At 40.7% G+C, this 16045-nt stretch overlaps 1 protein-coding gene across 1 annotated transcript in view; it reads right to left on the bottom strand.

Annotated features, from left to right (window-relative positions):
• Positions 1–16045, bottom strand: part of LOC102091615 (protocadherin alpha-2) — a 112740-nt gene that overhangs the window by 20449 nt on the left and 76246 nt on the right. Inside the window, 1 exon segment of the mRNA XM_065030247.1 lies at positions 14918–15006. Coding sequence (XP_064886319.1) covers positions 14918–15006 — 89 coding nt within the window.

Here is a 16045-nt window from a genome sequence, read left to right as displayed (position 1 = left end):
TGTCCAGACTTAGAATAAATGTGTTTCTATGCACGGTGACACTGTTTGTCTTTCCCAGCACAGGGCAAAGGTTATAGCCTTGACTAAGAAGAGAGAAGTCATGACTCTGTGTGGTTTTGCCTCTGTCTACAACATGCGTGTCAGCATTTCCAGTGGTCATGGCAGGCTACTCAAATAATAGTGAAAAAGGAACCTGGTGAACATAATTCAGCTGATCAATTTTAGTTACCTGCCCTAGGAAGTGACAAACTGTCATTTCTCTCCATCAGAATTTGCTTGAGCTCACAAGCTTGTGTGACCAATTGAGATGCTTCCATTTATGCCACAGGTGAATGAAGTTAAACCAAAACCCCATCCTGTTTCTTTTCCTGATTCTTAGGTTTTTACATGTTGACCTGGTAACACTCGTGTTCACAGCAGTCAAATGTTGATCTGTCTCCTAAAGACCTGAGCATTTCTCTGATGTTGTATCTGGGGTTTTTTTGGGGTTTTTTTGTTGTTGTTGGTTGGTTGGTTGGGTTTGTTTTTCCTGATTTCCTACTGTGTGGCCCCAAAGCAATGCTTAACCACACTTGAAGCTCTGCATAAGCAAACCAGGGAGCATAAACGGGAGAAATAGTCAGTATTTTTGCAAGTTGACTGCAATATAGAGGAGCTGGGCATAGCCTGAGTTATTGTTACAGTGTAGCTGTAAATCCATCTGTGCCTCATCTCTACTTTCGGAAATTAGTGTCTCCAGTGCTGGAGTTCTATGTTCTTCATGCAGATATCTATTCAATATTCTACTTCATAAATAAACTTCAAAAAGGATTCTGTCAGGGGATTACTGTACTGCTGAAACCCCTTATCAAATGTTTCATTATTCTTGGACATAGTATCTCATTGTTTGTGTTCTTATTCAGGTAATGAAAGTCCTTAGCTTCCTTTTCATTATCTGTTATGATCAACTCTTCAATCTGATCAGCTCTTGTTTCCTCTTTCTGCCACCATGTTTTCACAAGGTTGATTCTCTACAAGCACAACCATCCTTCATGCTGAAGATGCAGTTCCATACTTCTAGTCTTTGGTAGCCCTACTCCTTTTTGTGCTGGTATTAGTTCTCATCAGCAGTTAATTGATTTGAAAATAAAGCTTACACAGGCCTTTTCAGGCAGATCAGCTCCCTGAACCAGCTAACACTATAGCCAGAGGAGAAACAACACTGATTTGAGAGCGGACTGGAATGTATGGCAAGTACTAAAAGAAAAAGCAGAACCACAAATCCTGGACTTAGGCTGGTAGAAGCTGATATGGAGCTACACAGAGCCCATCCATTTACCCCACGCGGCCTCCCTGAAATGCAGGCAAGCTCTTCTCTGCTACACACCTCATATCATCCCTGCCAGCTGCCTCCATGTTTCTTGGAATACAAGCTGGGTAAGAGCAGGGAAATATCGCATTGTCCTGAAGTTGAAAACTAACATTTTTTAAAATTAATATTACTTGCGGTAAGCCTGTAACACAGGCAGGACTACAGCCATTGGGACAGATGTCAGCTTCCCAGTGCTTCCTCCAAACTCTGCTTTGTGCACCCTCTCACCTCTCTCCATCCTCTGCAAACTTGCTTAACCATCACTAAAAAAAATTGAAGAATAGAAGCAAAAATCTGTCATGCTCATGATATCTCTGTGCCTTCCAAAGCAGGGATTTTTATTTTGGTTTCCTAGCAACTCTGCAGGCCAATTTGGCAGTGATTTTGTACTGAGCACTATAAACACAGGCTTGTTGCAGCTCTTCTCAAAGAGATACTTCATACTCTTTAACTGCCTCTTTTTCTCCTGTTCCGCACAAGTGGAGTGCACTCTGAGACTGCCTGGAAGGTTAGTATAAAATGGGAAAAAACACCTCTCTTTTACTTTTACCTACATTCCATCCTCTGATGATTTTTCACTCCACATGAGGGAACTGTGAAGAGCTCTGAAACCGGTATTTAATTCAAATTCATCAGGGGAAATGAACAAAAGGAAAGGAGAATGTGCAGATCAGAGTGAAGTTATCATCAAAGATCTCTAGCCAGGGCTGACCTCACATCATAGCTATGAATGACCCAGACACAGTTTCTACAATGTCTATCACAAACACCTGCCATCTGGGAACGGTAGAAATACCAGTCAAGAGTAGGGAGGTTAACTGTAAACCTTGATGAGGATTAAGCTTTTGAAATTATATTTGACACACAATTTAAAGAGTCATAAAAATCCATCAAGAAATAAACAGTCACAGCATCAGGCTGGGAATATATTTTCCACTGAGAAGAGCTACAAAGCCATCAGAAACGCTGCGAGCACTCCGCCATGCCGTCTAGCCAACATGCCTCAGAAAAGATCAGAAGTTGACCTGCATGGATTTAGTCTGCATGACCCGCTGGCCTCCCTGCCAGGCCTGCCAATTAGTTTCAGTTGTGACAGTGTTTTCTCCAATGTGGCAAACTGCCGGCAGTGAATTGGATTAGGACCACCAAATTATTTTGCCCGTCGGCCCGGAAGCGAGCAGTTCTCTTTCCCATTAATGGGTCTCCTAGGTAGGTTTACTTGCAGTTTGAACGTCTGTACACTGAGATGGATACACTGATTTACTGTGTGGAACAACAGAAACGTGCTTTGTTCTGTCTCCAGACTTCAGTGCTGATATACATTTTACAATATAACTGCACACGCAGTCTTCTGAGGGGTAACAACAGGGATCCAGAGTGGACCACAGCGTCCTTGTGAAACTCTGTAACCTTTCCTGCCCCACAGGAAATGAGCTCAATTAAAAGCAAAAGGTGACGTTTCTTTCTCCCTACTGCAGTGAAGTCTGGGAATAACTGAAGCAGATAATCTGACACTAACACTATTCGTTTATTTTAATTCTTCTGTTTCCAGCTACACAAGTGGGAGGCTCTGCTACCTACTTAGCATAAATTTGCAGCAAGATAATAATCTAGGAAGAACAGGTAATTTTTGCCATGAAGTGATGACATTATGCATTATAACTAGAGAGGATGGATCCTTTGGAAAGCTAATGAGCCATGTGGTGCCAGCACACTCCTCCTCCTCCTCCCAATGGTCTATGCATGCCACAGATGAAGGTTACTTCTTTGGGCCAGCTTATCCTCTATATATGACTGAATATATTTGACTGCAGGCATTTGGAAAGGACACTGCTTACCACAACAGTCTGTCTGCTTATACTGTCTGAGACAACAACGGGAACAGTTTAAAATGGTATGGTGAACAATGAAGACAAAGTATTCAGTTACTGTAGTTATTATGACCACTTAGGCACCACAATAGGCATGCAAGTTGATTTACCACTACAACAACAGCCTCTTGCTCCTGGAAGCACAGGATCATGGAAAAGTAATACAGCATGAGATAGTGAAAAACTGAGAGCAAGAGGGAGGAGAATATAATTTGCAACTGCAGATCCTGAGATGTGTTTAATGTGTAATGATCCTTGGTAATTAAAAAAATCCAGTTTGGGTTTTGCGTCTTACGAACAATGTTGTAAGGTCTGCAGGCAGCATTTGAAGGAAACCTGGAGGAGGAATTGTTCATTCTGCATTTTTCAATATTTTGATGGTATTTGTGAATGCAGGTTTTGCCATTTTTCACTCACCGCCTTTGTTGGAAACCCCTCTGATTTTATTCTGAGTCTTACACCATTCTGTTCTGTCTTTAAGCTCAGCTACCATATTCAAGTGATTCTGTGCAACAAAAATGGCAGAAAATTGAATCAAAAGAACTAAAGAAGGTTCAGGATTTTGTTGTTTACTTTTGAGCTCAGCCTATGGCTTCTTGATTTCTCCCAATGTATTAAAAATCTGAATGTGAAAAACCTGCTGGAATTACTTGAAGACTAGAGTTTGCCTCTTGGCAATAACCAGGTATTTATTTTTCAAGGTTTGAATAACCTAGTTAGAATAAGCAATCCAAAGGACCAGGCACTAGGCCAGGGAGGTGTGATTACAGGATAAGAAGGTATAAACTAAGGCAAAATCCCTCAGCCGGCTCTAGTAGCTGCAGGAACAAATGCAGAGTGGGAAGGGCAGCCGACCTCTCTTGCCATTAATTGTCTAAGGGAGCCTAAGGAGATTAGCTGCACAATTAGGTATTTAATCAGTGCCACTCCCAGCCGGGGCAGCAGCCTGTCTGTGCTTCACTATTATATGCCTGAGATCTGACCTTTACATGAAGCTTGAACTCCCTTTGCAGCCCCTCAAATCCCACGCTGCTCGATGCAACAGCACAGCACATGCTCCCCAAGGGAGCCTGTGAATCTGCTGGCACAGGAATTTGCTTGCCAGTCAACAAATCTTACTTGCTTTTTCAACAGCTCCTTTCCTTAACAGTCAAAAAACAAGATACGGGAGGCAGGCACAAGACAGAACTGGGCCACTAATAAATGCAAATGAAGCACTTGTTCTGTTCCTAGTAACAAACTCAATCAAATTATAAGCAATTTCATTTCATCATGTTCAAACCACCACCAATGAATCCTATTATAGCTCCGGCCTCCTTGATAGCATTCACCGTGGAATGAACTGCTGCTGTTAACTGTTTTACTCTGGTTATTTTTTGGTATTTGATGCTGGCACGGTGTGCTGAGCTGGGGTGTGCACAAGGTCCCACAGCATGCACCAAGTCTCCTCTGCCTTCTCTGAACCTGTCTTCTGCTGTGCAAGTAGAAGCAGCACATTATTTTTCTCAGCATAAACACACAGAAACAATTTCCACAAGACCACAAAGGGTCCGTGTTTTTTTTCCTCCTAATTAACCCATTTATTTTTCTAGCTGTGTGTGCGTGCTAAGAGGGGATGCTTTTAGGAATGGGTGACTGTAATTATACAAGACAAGAGCACAGAAGCTGCACTCAGATTCATTCCCTCCACAGCCAGAGCCTTGATTTTTCTGAGAATTAAATCCCCATAATGAAGAGGATGCTTTTGCATGCTATTACTGTTTTACATCTCTCATTACACCCTCTGAGTGCACATAAGTAATGACCGAATGACTTTAGAGTTTAGCTCTCAAAGTAAATTCAGCATCTTTAGGTCAATGTTACATAAATAACCAAATGTGTGCTGGAAAAACATGCACAGTATTGCAGTATTGCTTTCTCTGCTCTGTGCAGACCAGCTCCATTCTGGCAGTCCCACCAAAGCAAGGATACAGCAGAGATCAAGTGGGTGCAATGGAGAGAAACAATCATAGAATATTTTGGGTTGGAAGTGATCTCCAAAGCTCATCCAGTTCCCCCCTGCCATGAGCAGGGACATCTTCACCAGCTCAGGTTGCTCAGAGCCCCATCCAGCCTGGCCTGGGATGTCTCCAGGGATGGGGCATCCACCACCTCTCTGGCCAACCTGGGCCACTGTTTTACCACCCTCATTGTAAAATATTTCTTCCTCATGTCCCCTCTTCTAGTTTAAAACCATCACCCCTTGAATGGCTAAGAGGAACATGAAGCAGCCTCTGCTGGCCTCTTCAAAAGCAGGGCTTGTGAGCTGCTAAAGGTCTGACATCGCAGGCAAAGGGCCTGTAAGCACAAGACGGCTGAAACAATAATTACACAGGGTTCTGCAAACTCTGACCTAAGGGGCTCTAGGGCTGAGCAGGCTGGAGCAGAGCAGAGAAGGATGCCCTGAAACAGGCTCACAGCTCTGTTATTCTTTGCTCACCCCTGCTGCGGTGAGAGCATTTGGGGCCAGGTGGATGCCGATCCAGTTCTCACCACAGAGCAATCTGTGATAAGAATAATTTCAATTTTTCTGCCTTTATTTTCTTTCCTTTATAAACCAGGATAATGATCATGTCCTCTCCCTTGTGTTCCCAGCCTTTGCTGGCCCTGCTCGTGTAAGTGGTACGTTCCTTAAGGCAAGGCTTGTCTTTTCCGATTTGCATGGGCTTTGTGAAGTGCCATCTGACCTGAGAGGCACTGCCACACTACGGCATTAATAAAAGACGCTGAAGCAATGCCCAGTTACAAAAATAAACACATGAAAAATACATTCATGACCCTTGTGTACAGCAAAGTGCTGCAAACAGGCAGACATCCATTAGGGGAAGATGTAATATCACCGAGTGGCCTGTACTCCCTCGCCCTCTTTTCTCCTTCCATCACTTGCAATATAAATACATTGCAGATTAAAGTTTCTTCAAAACACTTAGAACCTTCCTTATTTTATTCACCTCTTTTCTATCAGATAATGAGTTGGATATTGCAACACATAACAGGGTTGAAATTCCTCTGGGATCACAAGTATGATAGGTTATTGTAACATCTGCTTGAGTTTATTTTCTTTCAGGAAAATCTAAAAAGAATAAAATTAAGACCACAGCAGTGAAAGAGGGGAAAAAAAGAACACGAAAAAAACACACACACAAAAGGGAGGCAGAACAGGGAGAAAATAAAGCAGCTGTAAGCTCATGTGGAAATAATTTGATTACCATCAATTCCCTGAAGTACTGACCAGATAAACACTTGTTTAGTTTATAAGTTCTGACAAGATCACAACCTGAGGTAGCACAGCTGCGAGTGATTTTTCTATTTACTTATTGAAACCTCTGTGAAAATAATAGAGATGAAAATCAAAATCCGTGTCTTCTGTGTAGCTACAGAATATTACCAGTGGGTACTTAGGACGAACTCCCTGGGTTTTTTTTTACTAATATCATAAAGCAGCACACACATAGAGCAATGGACAAGTTAAAAAGTTGCTTAGATTTGAAAATTGGACTTTATTTTATTTACAAAATATTTTCCTAATAGATATCCAGGCATCAATTACACCACCTGGAAAAATCTATCTTTTTTGTAAGAAGTGTTGTGTCTCCCTTTTTTGCTCAGTTATGCAGCATTTGGGGTACAACTAATTTCTTGGTGGTAGGTTAATCAGGGTGGAAACCTGATGAACAGAGTTTTTGGTGTTCAATTCAAAAGAGTTAACAAACTGCTGACCATTGCAGACATAACAAATTTCATCCTAATAAACATCTGATACTTTTCAAGAGATGTTACTTTGTTCTTAAAGAGTAAAGTTAGTAACAGCTATCAAGAAACATCTTTTAGGTAACTGCCATTTTGAGGAAGCAAAGAGATTATTGCAGGAAAGGATGAATTAAGCAGACAAGGAGTTATTGTCATTATACTTTCTCCCAGCACCTAAAGATAGAAATTACAGCCAGCTAAACTGCTTATGTAAAATCTTTGTCATTTTAAGGAGTGATAACAGAAAAGTCTTGAGCTGCAACAGCTTTTGTCTGCAGTTCGGTAACGGCTGCTTCATATTACTCAGTCACAGAAGCCACTAGTCCTTTTGCTCCTGTTACTCTCATTTTATTCCAGGCATCAGAAATTTTGCAGGTTTCCTGGAGCTATCGGCCTTCCAAGAACCTTCAAGAAATCTACATTGGAAAAATCAGCCCATGTGGAGATCAGAGGCTGGACGTGGTCATCTCCACTTCGGGAAATTCAGCAACTGGCACCAGTCAGGGACAAACGTGGCCCTAAACTATGTGGAAGGGCTGCACGTGCCCAGGGACTTGACTAAATGCCAAGATGCACAAATGCATTCAGCATTGCCTGTGGCTAATGAGAAAGGTTAATTCCTCTCACAAATCTTTGTAGCAGGTGGAATCAATAATTCCCTACAGTATATGAAGACTCTTTGAAGACTCTCTCATAGTCAAAATGAAATTAGTCAAATATACAGAGACAATCAGACCACACAACCTTGATATTTCCAGCATTAGCCTTTTTCAAATCCTGAGGAATCTTTTTTTTTCCCCTTACACTGAGTCTTCAAGGACTAAGGTATCACACACTATTAAATCTCTCATCCATGTCATCTAATTTACTTGGTACACTCCACTGAAATATAATGGACCCCATGTGATAATGCTCACAAATACTACTTCAGGTCAGTCATGGGGTTTTTTGGAGCTAAGAAGAAAATAACTAACAGAAAATAAATTTAACAGTGGCCAAATCATGCCTGCAGTTTCTGCATAATATAGTCTATCTTCCCCTCCTTTTTTTGCCCACTCAGATGAACAGAAATCTAAACTAACCTCTCCATTCACCTAGTCCTGGCTGCACATACTGAGAGCCCAAACTGCTGGTTCAGCTATAGTTTGCATGTGCTGAAGCAGAGGAGTTCCTGGGCAGAACAGTCAGCAGCTTTTCAAACATCATATTCAGTACGTCAAGCTGCATCTGTCATAAAAATATTCACATTTTTTTGAGATTTTTTTTTGAAAAATCTTTCTGATTTCAAAATGTTTTTCTACAGCTTGAGCAGCATCTGAAATTCTCAGGCCTCTCCAGTCCCCATCAGGCTGTCAGAAATGAGAAGCTTTTGTCAGAGAAAATACTTAGTTCAGTGTGAAATATTGAAAAGGTGACATGTGGCCGAGCCAGTGATCTGCATTTCAGCACTCCTGGAATAACAACACAAGGGGGAGGCACAGTGGACAGATGAGCAGGAAGAGACCAGAGTCATTAGACGAATGGAATAAACGAGTTTGGAAGAGAAATAGGGAAGAGAAGAAAGAAAAATAGGGAAGAGCTGAAAATGGAGGAAGCAGAAGTGGAAAGCAGAAGAGCAAAGCAGAAGAGCAGGAAGCATCCAGGGAGTATCCTGAAAACAGTGTACTGGGAGTAGGGGCAAAACTGAGGATGGTGCATCATGTTGAAGGTCTCTGCAACTCAGTGGAATTAACTTGAGAATTCAATGTCCAAGGTCAAAAGATGAGATAAAAGAAAGGGATTTAGCTTTATACAGCCCTTGGAGATTATCTGTATTTTAGTGTAGTGTCATTGCTCTGCATCTATGTGAGAAAGCTGCCGTGATTTCCTTCTCCGGATTCTACTGAGCTGGTAGAGATACTGCAGCTTTAAATAATGATTTTAGCACGCTTTATGGGGATGATTTTTTGCCGTGATTACACGAGGCCGTGAACCAAATCGCTATGACACTTTACTGTGTAGGCTTAGGAACTCGTTAAACTGCTTATGATCTTCATTTGAGAGACTTACATCACTAATTTGAAGACTGATTTTCAGGAGAAACATTAAGACCTTGGCTGTTCTGTATTTTTCCTTTTGAAATATTACAGATATTATCACAGTGGTTCTTAGACATGGTATTTTGATATGTTTGTATTTCTGGTTTTGAAAGTTGGAATGACGAAATTTCATAGAAATTTGGTTATTGGTTAAAATAAGTATAGAGGATACAGATGTGCACAGCTGCATTTTCTACCTCCTTCCATTTTAAACAGCTGCAACATTCTGTAAAAAAAAAAAACAAGATCCCACTTTTGTATTCTGGGTTGTTAAATTAGTTATTACCTTTTACAGCTTTAATCAATGAACTGCTAAAGCTGAGCCAGGCTAGTGTTCTGTGCCATTATTTGTAAATTAACCTTTAACAGTCTCAAAGCAGCAGCACTTTTGGCTCCTGCACATTCTTTGCAGTGACTGCTTGACAAGACTTAATTAGCCCCTTTTACTGTAGATAAGGTCATTTGAAGAAGGTGAATAGAAACTCACTGACATTTAAGTAGAAATTCTTCTCCATTTACAACCACAATGTAAAGCTACATCATATGCAATATGTTGTACGTGAGGTCTTACAGCACTCAGTTATTTTCTTAGGCTCTTTCTATTTTAAACTGAATTTTTAGATAAATACTTGAGAAGCCAAGAGCCTTGTGTCAGTATCATGGTCCCTTGGGAGATTTAACTGCACTGTTATCCTGCTGAATTTCAACAACGGTGTCTGTTGCAGCAGTGAGAGTCAAACTTAAAATAAAAATCATTCATTCCCTTCTGTGCTGATATTAAATGGAGTCAAAGAGACAAACAGATCAAACGACTATTCCATGAAAAGAACAACTAACTTCAGTGTGGCTTTCTGTCCCCCTCATCACAGTCCATTACCAAATCTCAGTGTGCCAATCTTCTTTCCAGTGACCTATGCTCAGCAGTCACTTAAGAGTCTACACTGTGCTATTCCCAATGCTGTCTGCATCCTGTAGACCTTCTAGCATCCTTTTTCAGCTGTTTCCTTCTACCAGATCTTCTATGCTCACCTTCCTTTTCCAAGATTTTGACTGGTATCTCTTCTCATGTCCTTAGATTTCTCTGCTCGGATCTCTCCTCCTTACACTAATGCCCCATCCCATAACGAGAAAAGAAGAAAACGTCTCTTTCTGACAGAATGTTCTTATTCAAGTAGGATTTACTTGCTTAATGGACAAATCAGTCCGTGAAACACAGAATTGTGTATATCACACTAGAAAATTACATTGTTTCCTTCTCCTACCAAGGCATCCTTGGATATTTTCATTAAAATCCATGCCAGCATCCCTCTTCCCTTTCCTCACAGCTTTCCCACAGTCATTCCGCTCACAATACTCTACCACAAACCAGTCATATAAAGCTTAATAGGAAGACTGACTTAATCTTTCAAATAATTTTGCTTATTTGCCATATGTATAGTTGCTTCTCATGTAATTTTCAGTATTCATCACTTCTTCTACAGCTCATGCCCCAGCAATGGACCTCTTCTGCATTCCAGCTAATTGCACTAGGAACCATCCTCCAAGAGCAACAGAAATCTATTCCAGAGCAACTATAGCGTAAAATGTAAGAGGCTCTACAGTCTTTTAGGACAGTATGAGAGATATGGACATGGAATATCCCTAAATAGCATGGCATGTGTAAAAAGGTCACAGTTAGGCAGGAGGTAAGGAACAGCAGGAAAAAAATACGAGAGGAAAGCTGTGATACACCAAGTTCAGAGGACAAACATTGAAAAAGAGTCAGGCTTGGAGTGGTGGGAAACAAGGAGCTATCTACAACTTCGTATAAAGATTTTATATATATACATATATAGCACATACAGTTCTCTTCAAACCTAGAGCTGATCTCTGGGTTTCTTGGTTATAATATTCCCCTGCCTTTTCAAGCAGCTATGAAACCCACAGCTAACCCATCTCTCCTGCTTATTTCTCTTAAGGAACAGCAGCCAATGTTACTACTGCTGTTTCCTTGGCCAGTTCAAGGAATAAACATATGCACCATGAATGCCAAGCACGGAGGGCTGCCCATATTGAGGTCAGTAGATTCTCACACAATATAATTGCTTTTTTCATAAGAGTGCTTTGAAAAACAAGGCTACCACTTCTCTTCCCCAGCTAATGACTTGGTAAAATGAAACCAAAATGACAGACATACTTAGAAGAACATTACCACTGCAAAATCAGAAGCATAAAATTAGCATATTTTATGATTTCATTTGCCTATGCAACCTTAATTCAGTCCCTTGTGCGTATTCATAAGCCTAGCTGCCTTGAAGTCAGCAGGCTATTTGCCATGGACTTCAGAGATGCCAATGCTTCACCCACGCGCTTCCAAATTTCAGATGCAGATATTTCAATGCAGCCCTTTCCTTTTTGTTTATAGAGTTGTCGGAATTGAAGTATTTATATATATATATACATATATATATATGGTGTGTGGCCCAGTGCCTTGTTTACTGTACATATATAAAGCCTGCATTGAACGGAGGATTTAAAATTTCTCATGGATGTTTTTCATCGCAAAACCTTATTGTTCTCCTGAGTCTTATATGTGCCATGAATACATCTTTAGGCTGTTTTGTGAAGCACTTCCGTTCCTAGTTCTGTTTCGTAGGTTGGAACCTGAAGCACAGAGACATAGACCCAGATTTGTCTAATGCCCACTAATTCTAAACTCTGAATTATGCATAGGTCTGATTTGTTCAGAAATCTTCAATGCTGTTTGTTTTGAGCAAAGTCTCTGCTCATCTTGGTTTCTATTATGATCTCCCACCATTTCTGCAAATCAAGCTCCACTTGTGAGTTAGGCATCCAGAAAATAAAGTTCAGTCAGATTAGTGGTCACCTACAGAAAGTCTAATATAATTGCCAAATCTGTTGAAAGACATAGAACAGAAACCAGAAATCTGTCTGCATTTCCTGGACTCACAATATAACACATGGGGGACACACAAGATGGCCCAGAGAGCTAAACCAAATGCTGTTCTCTACCCAGAAGGGTTTGAGCCTTCCTGTCCCACATCATTTGCAAATATCCTGACTACAAACTATTAGACTGGTGCATAAGAAAATGCAAAGACAATTAAAAAATGCCAGATCAAGATTCACTGTCCCCTGCATGGGTGAAAATAAAGTCAATAGGAGTGTTGCCAGTCAAATGAGGACTGGGTTTCCTTGGGCAACACACATTTGCTGAAACACCATGTGACGTTCGAGTACAGCTGTGCATTAGGAATTAAGGATTTACTGATTTAACACTTGTTCATCCTTCTTAAAGTGCTCCTGTGACATCATCTTTGAGTGCTCTCATTTATTAACTCTCTGAATCTGTCTCCATGAGGCATCTCATCTGCGACTTTTGTGGATTGTTAAATTAATTGAATGGTTTAGTGACCAACTAATTGGGATTAATCAATTGACTAAAACAACTTCACAGAGAATGCGTGCACAGAGCAGGCTTGAAGGCGGTTTCGAGTCATCAGTTGAGACCTGCAGCTGCCACAATATGCTGATAATAACAGAGATAACAAATAGCTTATCTAGGAGTTTATTCGGACAAAAGTGCCCCCCATTCCTATGCAAATGATATGTTTGGAGCAAATGCATTTGATGACTAAATTGACTACAATTGGCCCTAATGAGTTGAATCTCTTCTGAAAAGCATCAGCTGTGGATGCTAACCTGAAAAATATTATAGGTCTTGAATCTAAGCTAGAAAAAGAAAGAAGCACAGAAAGAGATACTTTTGGGAAACTGTGGATAGGATTCCACGACAGTGGTAGTAAACTGCTGAAAATGTGATGCATGGTGATGCTATGAGAATTAACACAGTCATTAATCCTGAGATTTCCATGTGAATCACCTGTTTGCCATTAAGGACCAGGGATATCTATAGCTTTTGCTTACAAAAAGTAGAGATGAATATTGCCTGAATCCCACTAAAAAGGGGGCTAATTAATATTATGTCAGGGTCACTAATCCCTTGGGAGCAGACAAAGACAAAACAAATGAGTCTTCGTTATGCAGGAAAAAATATTGATTTACAAGGAACCTGATTCATAAAAATTGAATTTAAAGGCAGTATGGATATTCCATATCACAATTTTAACTAGTCACATTTTCCTGTGTGGCAGAAAAGTTCCCTGTTGCTGAAGGTATTTCTTATAACCTGTTTGAATACGTTACCTAGAATTAGAAACCACAGAGAAACTATGGTCTCCAATGCTCAGTCCAAGGGCTGATGGTTCTATGTTCAGGTTCCCAAAGTGAGTCTAAAATGATAAATCTCAAAAAGAATAGCAGGGAGGAGTCCAGATAGTCAAACAGGGCTCTGAGACCCAAATGCCAATGGGCCTCCTCAGAAGACAGGACCTTTGCGTTTACATTCAGGCACTCAGAAATTTGCATTGCCAGCAAGCAAATGTCTGGATGAATATTTGCATCCCTACTGAAGTTGGTATAAGGTAATACACCAAGTGCTCTGTCAAGGGTGATTACTGCAGCTGAAAAGCCTGAGGGAACCCCTCATAAAGGTTAGAGCGTACTCGTGGTGACATTTTCAAATGCAAACTCAACAGTTACATGCCCTTCACAACATGCACAAGCTGTGTCTGCCTGCAAAGCCTGCAACAGAAGGAAGAGCACACAAACCCCAGGTAATTATAACCTAGGGGCCCAGTATATATTATATTAATTTCCTAATCTCTTTCTGCAGACAACCCTTCTGCAACACCAGTGCAGGTTTTGCTGGGCACCATTAATTCATGGATGTGTTGTAACTGTGACTGCAAACCCTAAAGTTTCTCCTCAGCCCTTTATCAAGTAAGATTCCCATTTAAGCCAAGGGAAAGTTTTGCACCAAAAAAGGATTAAACAAAGCAGGTCTCCAATCTTTTCTGCTGAAAACCCCACTTCTTGGCCTTTGAGCCTCTGTGATATGAGCCTCACTCCTCATTTGAATTTCTGGAGTTCTCTTCTGGAGTTCTCACAGTTCTTGCATATATATCTTGCATACAGGGTTCACAACTTGTGTACAGGGCACCCAGTAAGTTTGGTTTAGTTTGGACATGACTGAAACTGCTCATTGCACCAGTGACCTGCTACTCCGCTACCTCTCTATATTATTCCTGCTCCAACACAAAAAGTGAGATTATTTTATTGCCTGCACTGCAAAAGATACAGGTGATTTTCTTAATTCAATGAGGACCTTTCACCAATTCTTATTGACTGCTGCGGAGCCATCAGTCAGTGACTGAGTAAATGAAGCTACATTCTAAAATGTATTTTGGGTAATTTCTTTTGACGAGCAAACAATAGTTTAGTTTCCATAATGGTGTTCTAGTGAATGAAAATATTAAAAAAAAAACAGAAGTCTGATTTCATCACAGAAAATTAGAAGAGACATTTGAAGAGACTTACAGGGTTTGGAAAAATAAGAAAGGGAGAACTGATAAGTTCCTACCCTAATTCTACTGTTCCTTAGAAATGGAGGGGAAATCAAATCTAGGCCCAAGCATTTCAAATCTGAACACACAGATCAGAACTGATGTCCTCTCATTACACAAACCAATAACCTCTAGAGGCAGGATGAAAGCTGGGATCAAGGACTCTTATCTCCAGCGCTCATCTGAGACCACATAAAGCAAAATATGCATTTTATGCTTTATTATTCTACTCTATATAGATTCCACAGACAAGAGCTTTACTCAGAAACACAAACCAGAAGAAAAACTAAGATGGAAGCATTAGGAAGTCTACTTCAATCAACAGTAGTTCCTCACATATATTATGGATTTTGACGCTCTTACCTGGAGTAGCACTGGAGACTGTTGGCCACTGCTGATCCGGCCCTCCTGGTCCTCCACGTAGGACTCCTGCCTCCTCCATATGAACAGCACTGAATGAGCATATATCACAGTTAGATTATACAGTTCGCCTCTGCCCTGGGCTTCAGAATATTTCGCTTTCTTACTACACTTCAAAGGTCATAACTGTTTGTTGCCATGCAATTCCTGTTATAGTACTGCATGATGCTGACAAATTCTGCTGGAGCAACGGAGAATTAGCTATTTTGACTCAAAAAACAAAAAGTTATATTTGAATATTTATTAAAACACAGTGGTGGTGTAATTTATAAACCAAACATACCTGCAGGACACTTCGCTTTCATTGAGTAGAAGGCACTAACCAGGGCGTTACACACCTTCTGTGCTGATACAATGTATTAGCATTAAAGCAAACAATAAAAGGTTGGTGGAGTTAGTTCTGAGCGTCTGTCATTATGCTGCTTTAACAGATCCCACTTTCCTAGGTTACTATATGCTTCTCAAGGGCAATTCAGAAAGAGAAACACATTTTCTGAAATGCAGAAACTAATACAGCAAATTTTACAGTGTCACATCGTGAGCACTTGGCCTTGAAAGCTCCAATTTTGCTATTGGCCAGCACCCCAAATGGAAGGAAAATAAAAAACTGCTACTTTTAATGGAAAACTAGGCATGTATTTGTGGGCAATTCCTTAGAGAAACAGGCTTCTTTGACTGTGTCCCTGCTCTCTGCTCATCTGCTTCTCAGCTCCCTCCCACACTCCCAGTTGAACTTAACGGGCAGTTTCAATCAAATGTGACAGACATCAAGGTTCCTACGGATACTAAATTTCTACAAGTTTTATTAAAAAATTGCATTTCATGAAAACCATCAGCTAGGCAGGTCACACAGGCTCAGAACCTGAGATTGCAGATAAGGATCCCATTGGGAACACACAAGAGCACGCCTGACTCTGAGGACCAGTAGATCAGATGCTCAGGTAGGCAGGAGAATTCCCACTTCAGCATCCTGCTCCCCAGACTGTTTACTCATTTTGCAGTAAGCAGTCAGGGATTTTAAAAAAACTAGTAGTAGGAACATAAAAGAAAGAAACCAGTTTGCCCAACAGA

The sequence above is a fragment of the Columba livia genome, chromosome 14, assembly GCF_036013475.1.
Source record: "Columba livia isolate bColLiv1 breed racing homer chromosome 14, bColLiv1.pat.W.v2, whole genome shotgun sequence".
Taxonomy (NCBI): Eukaryota; Metazoa; Chordata; class Aves; order Columbiformes; family Columbidae; genus Columba; species Columba livia.
This window is presented reverse-complemented; position numbering and strand designations above follow the sequence as displayed.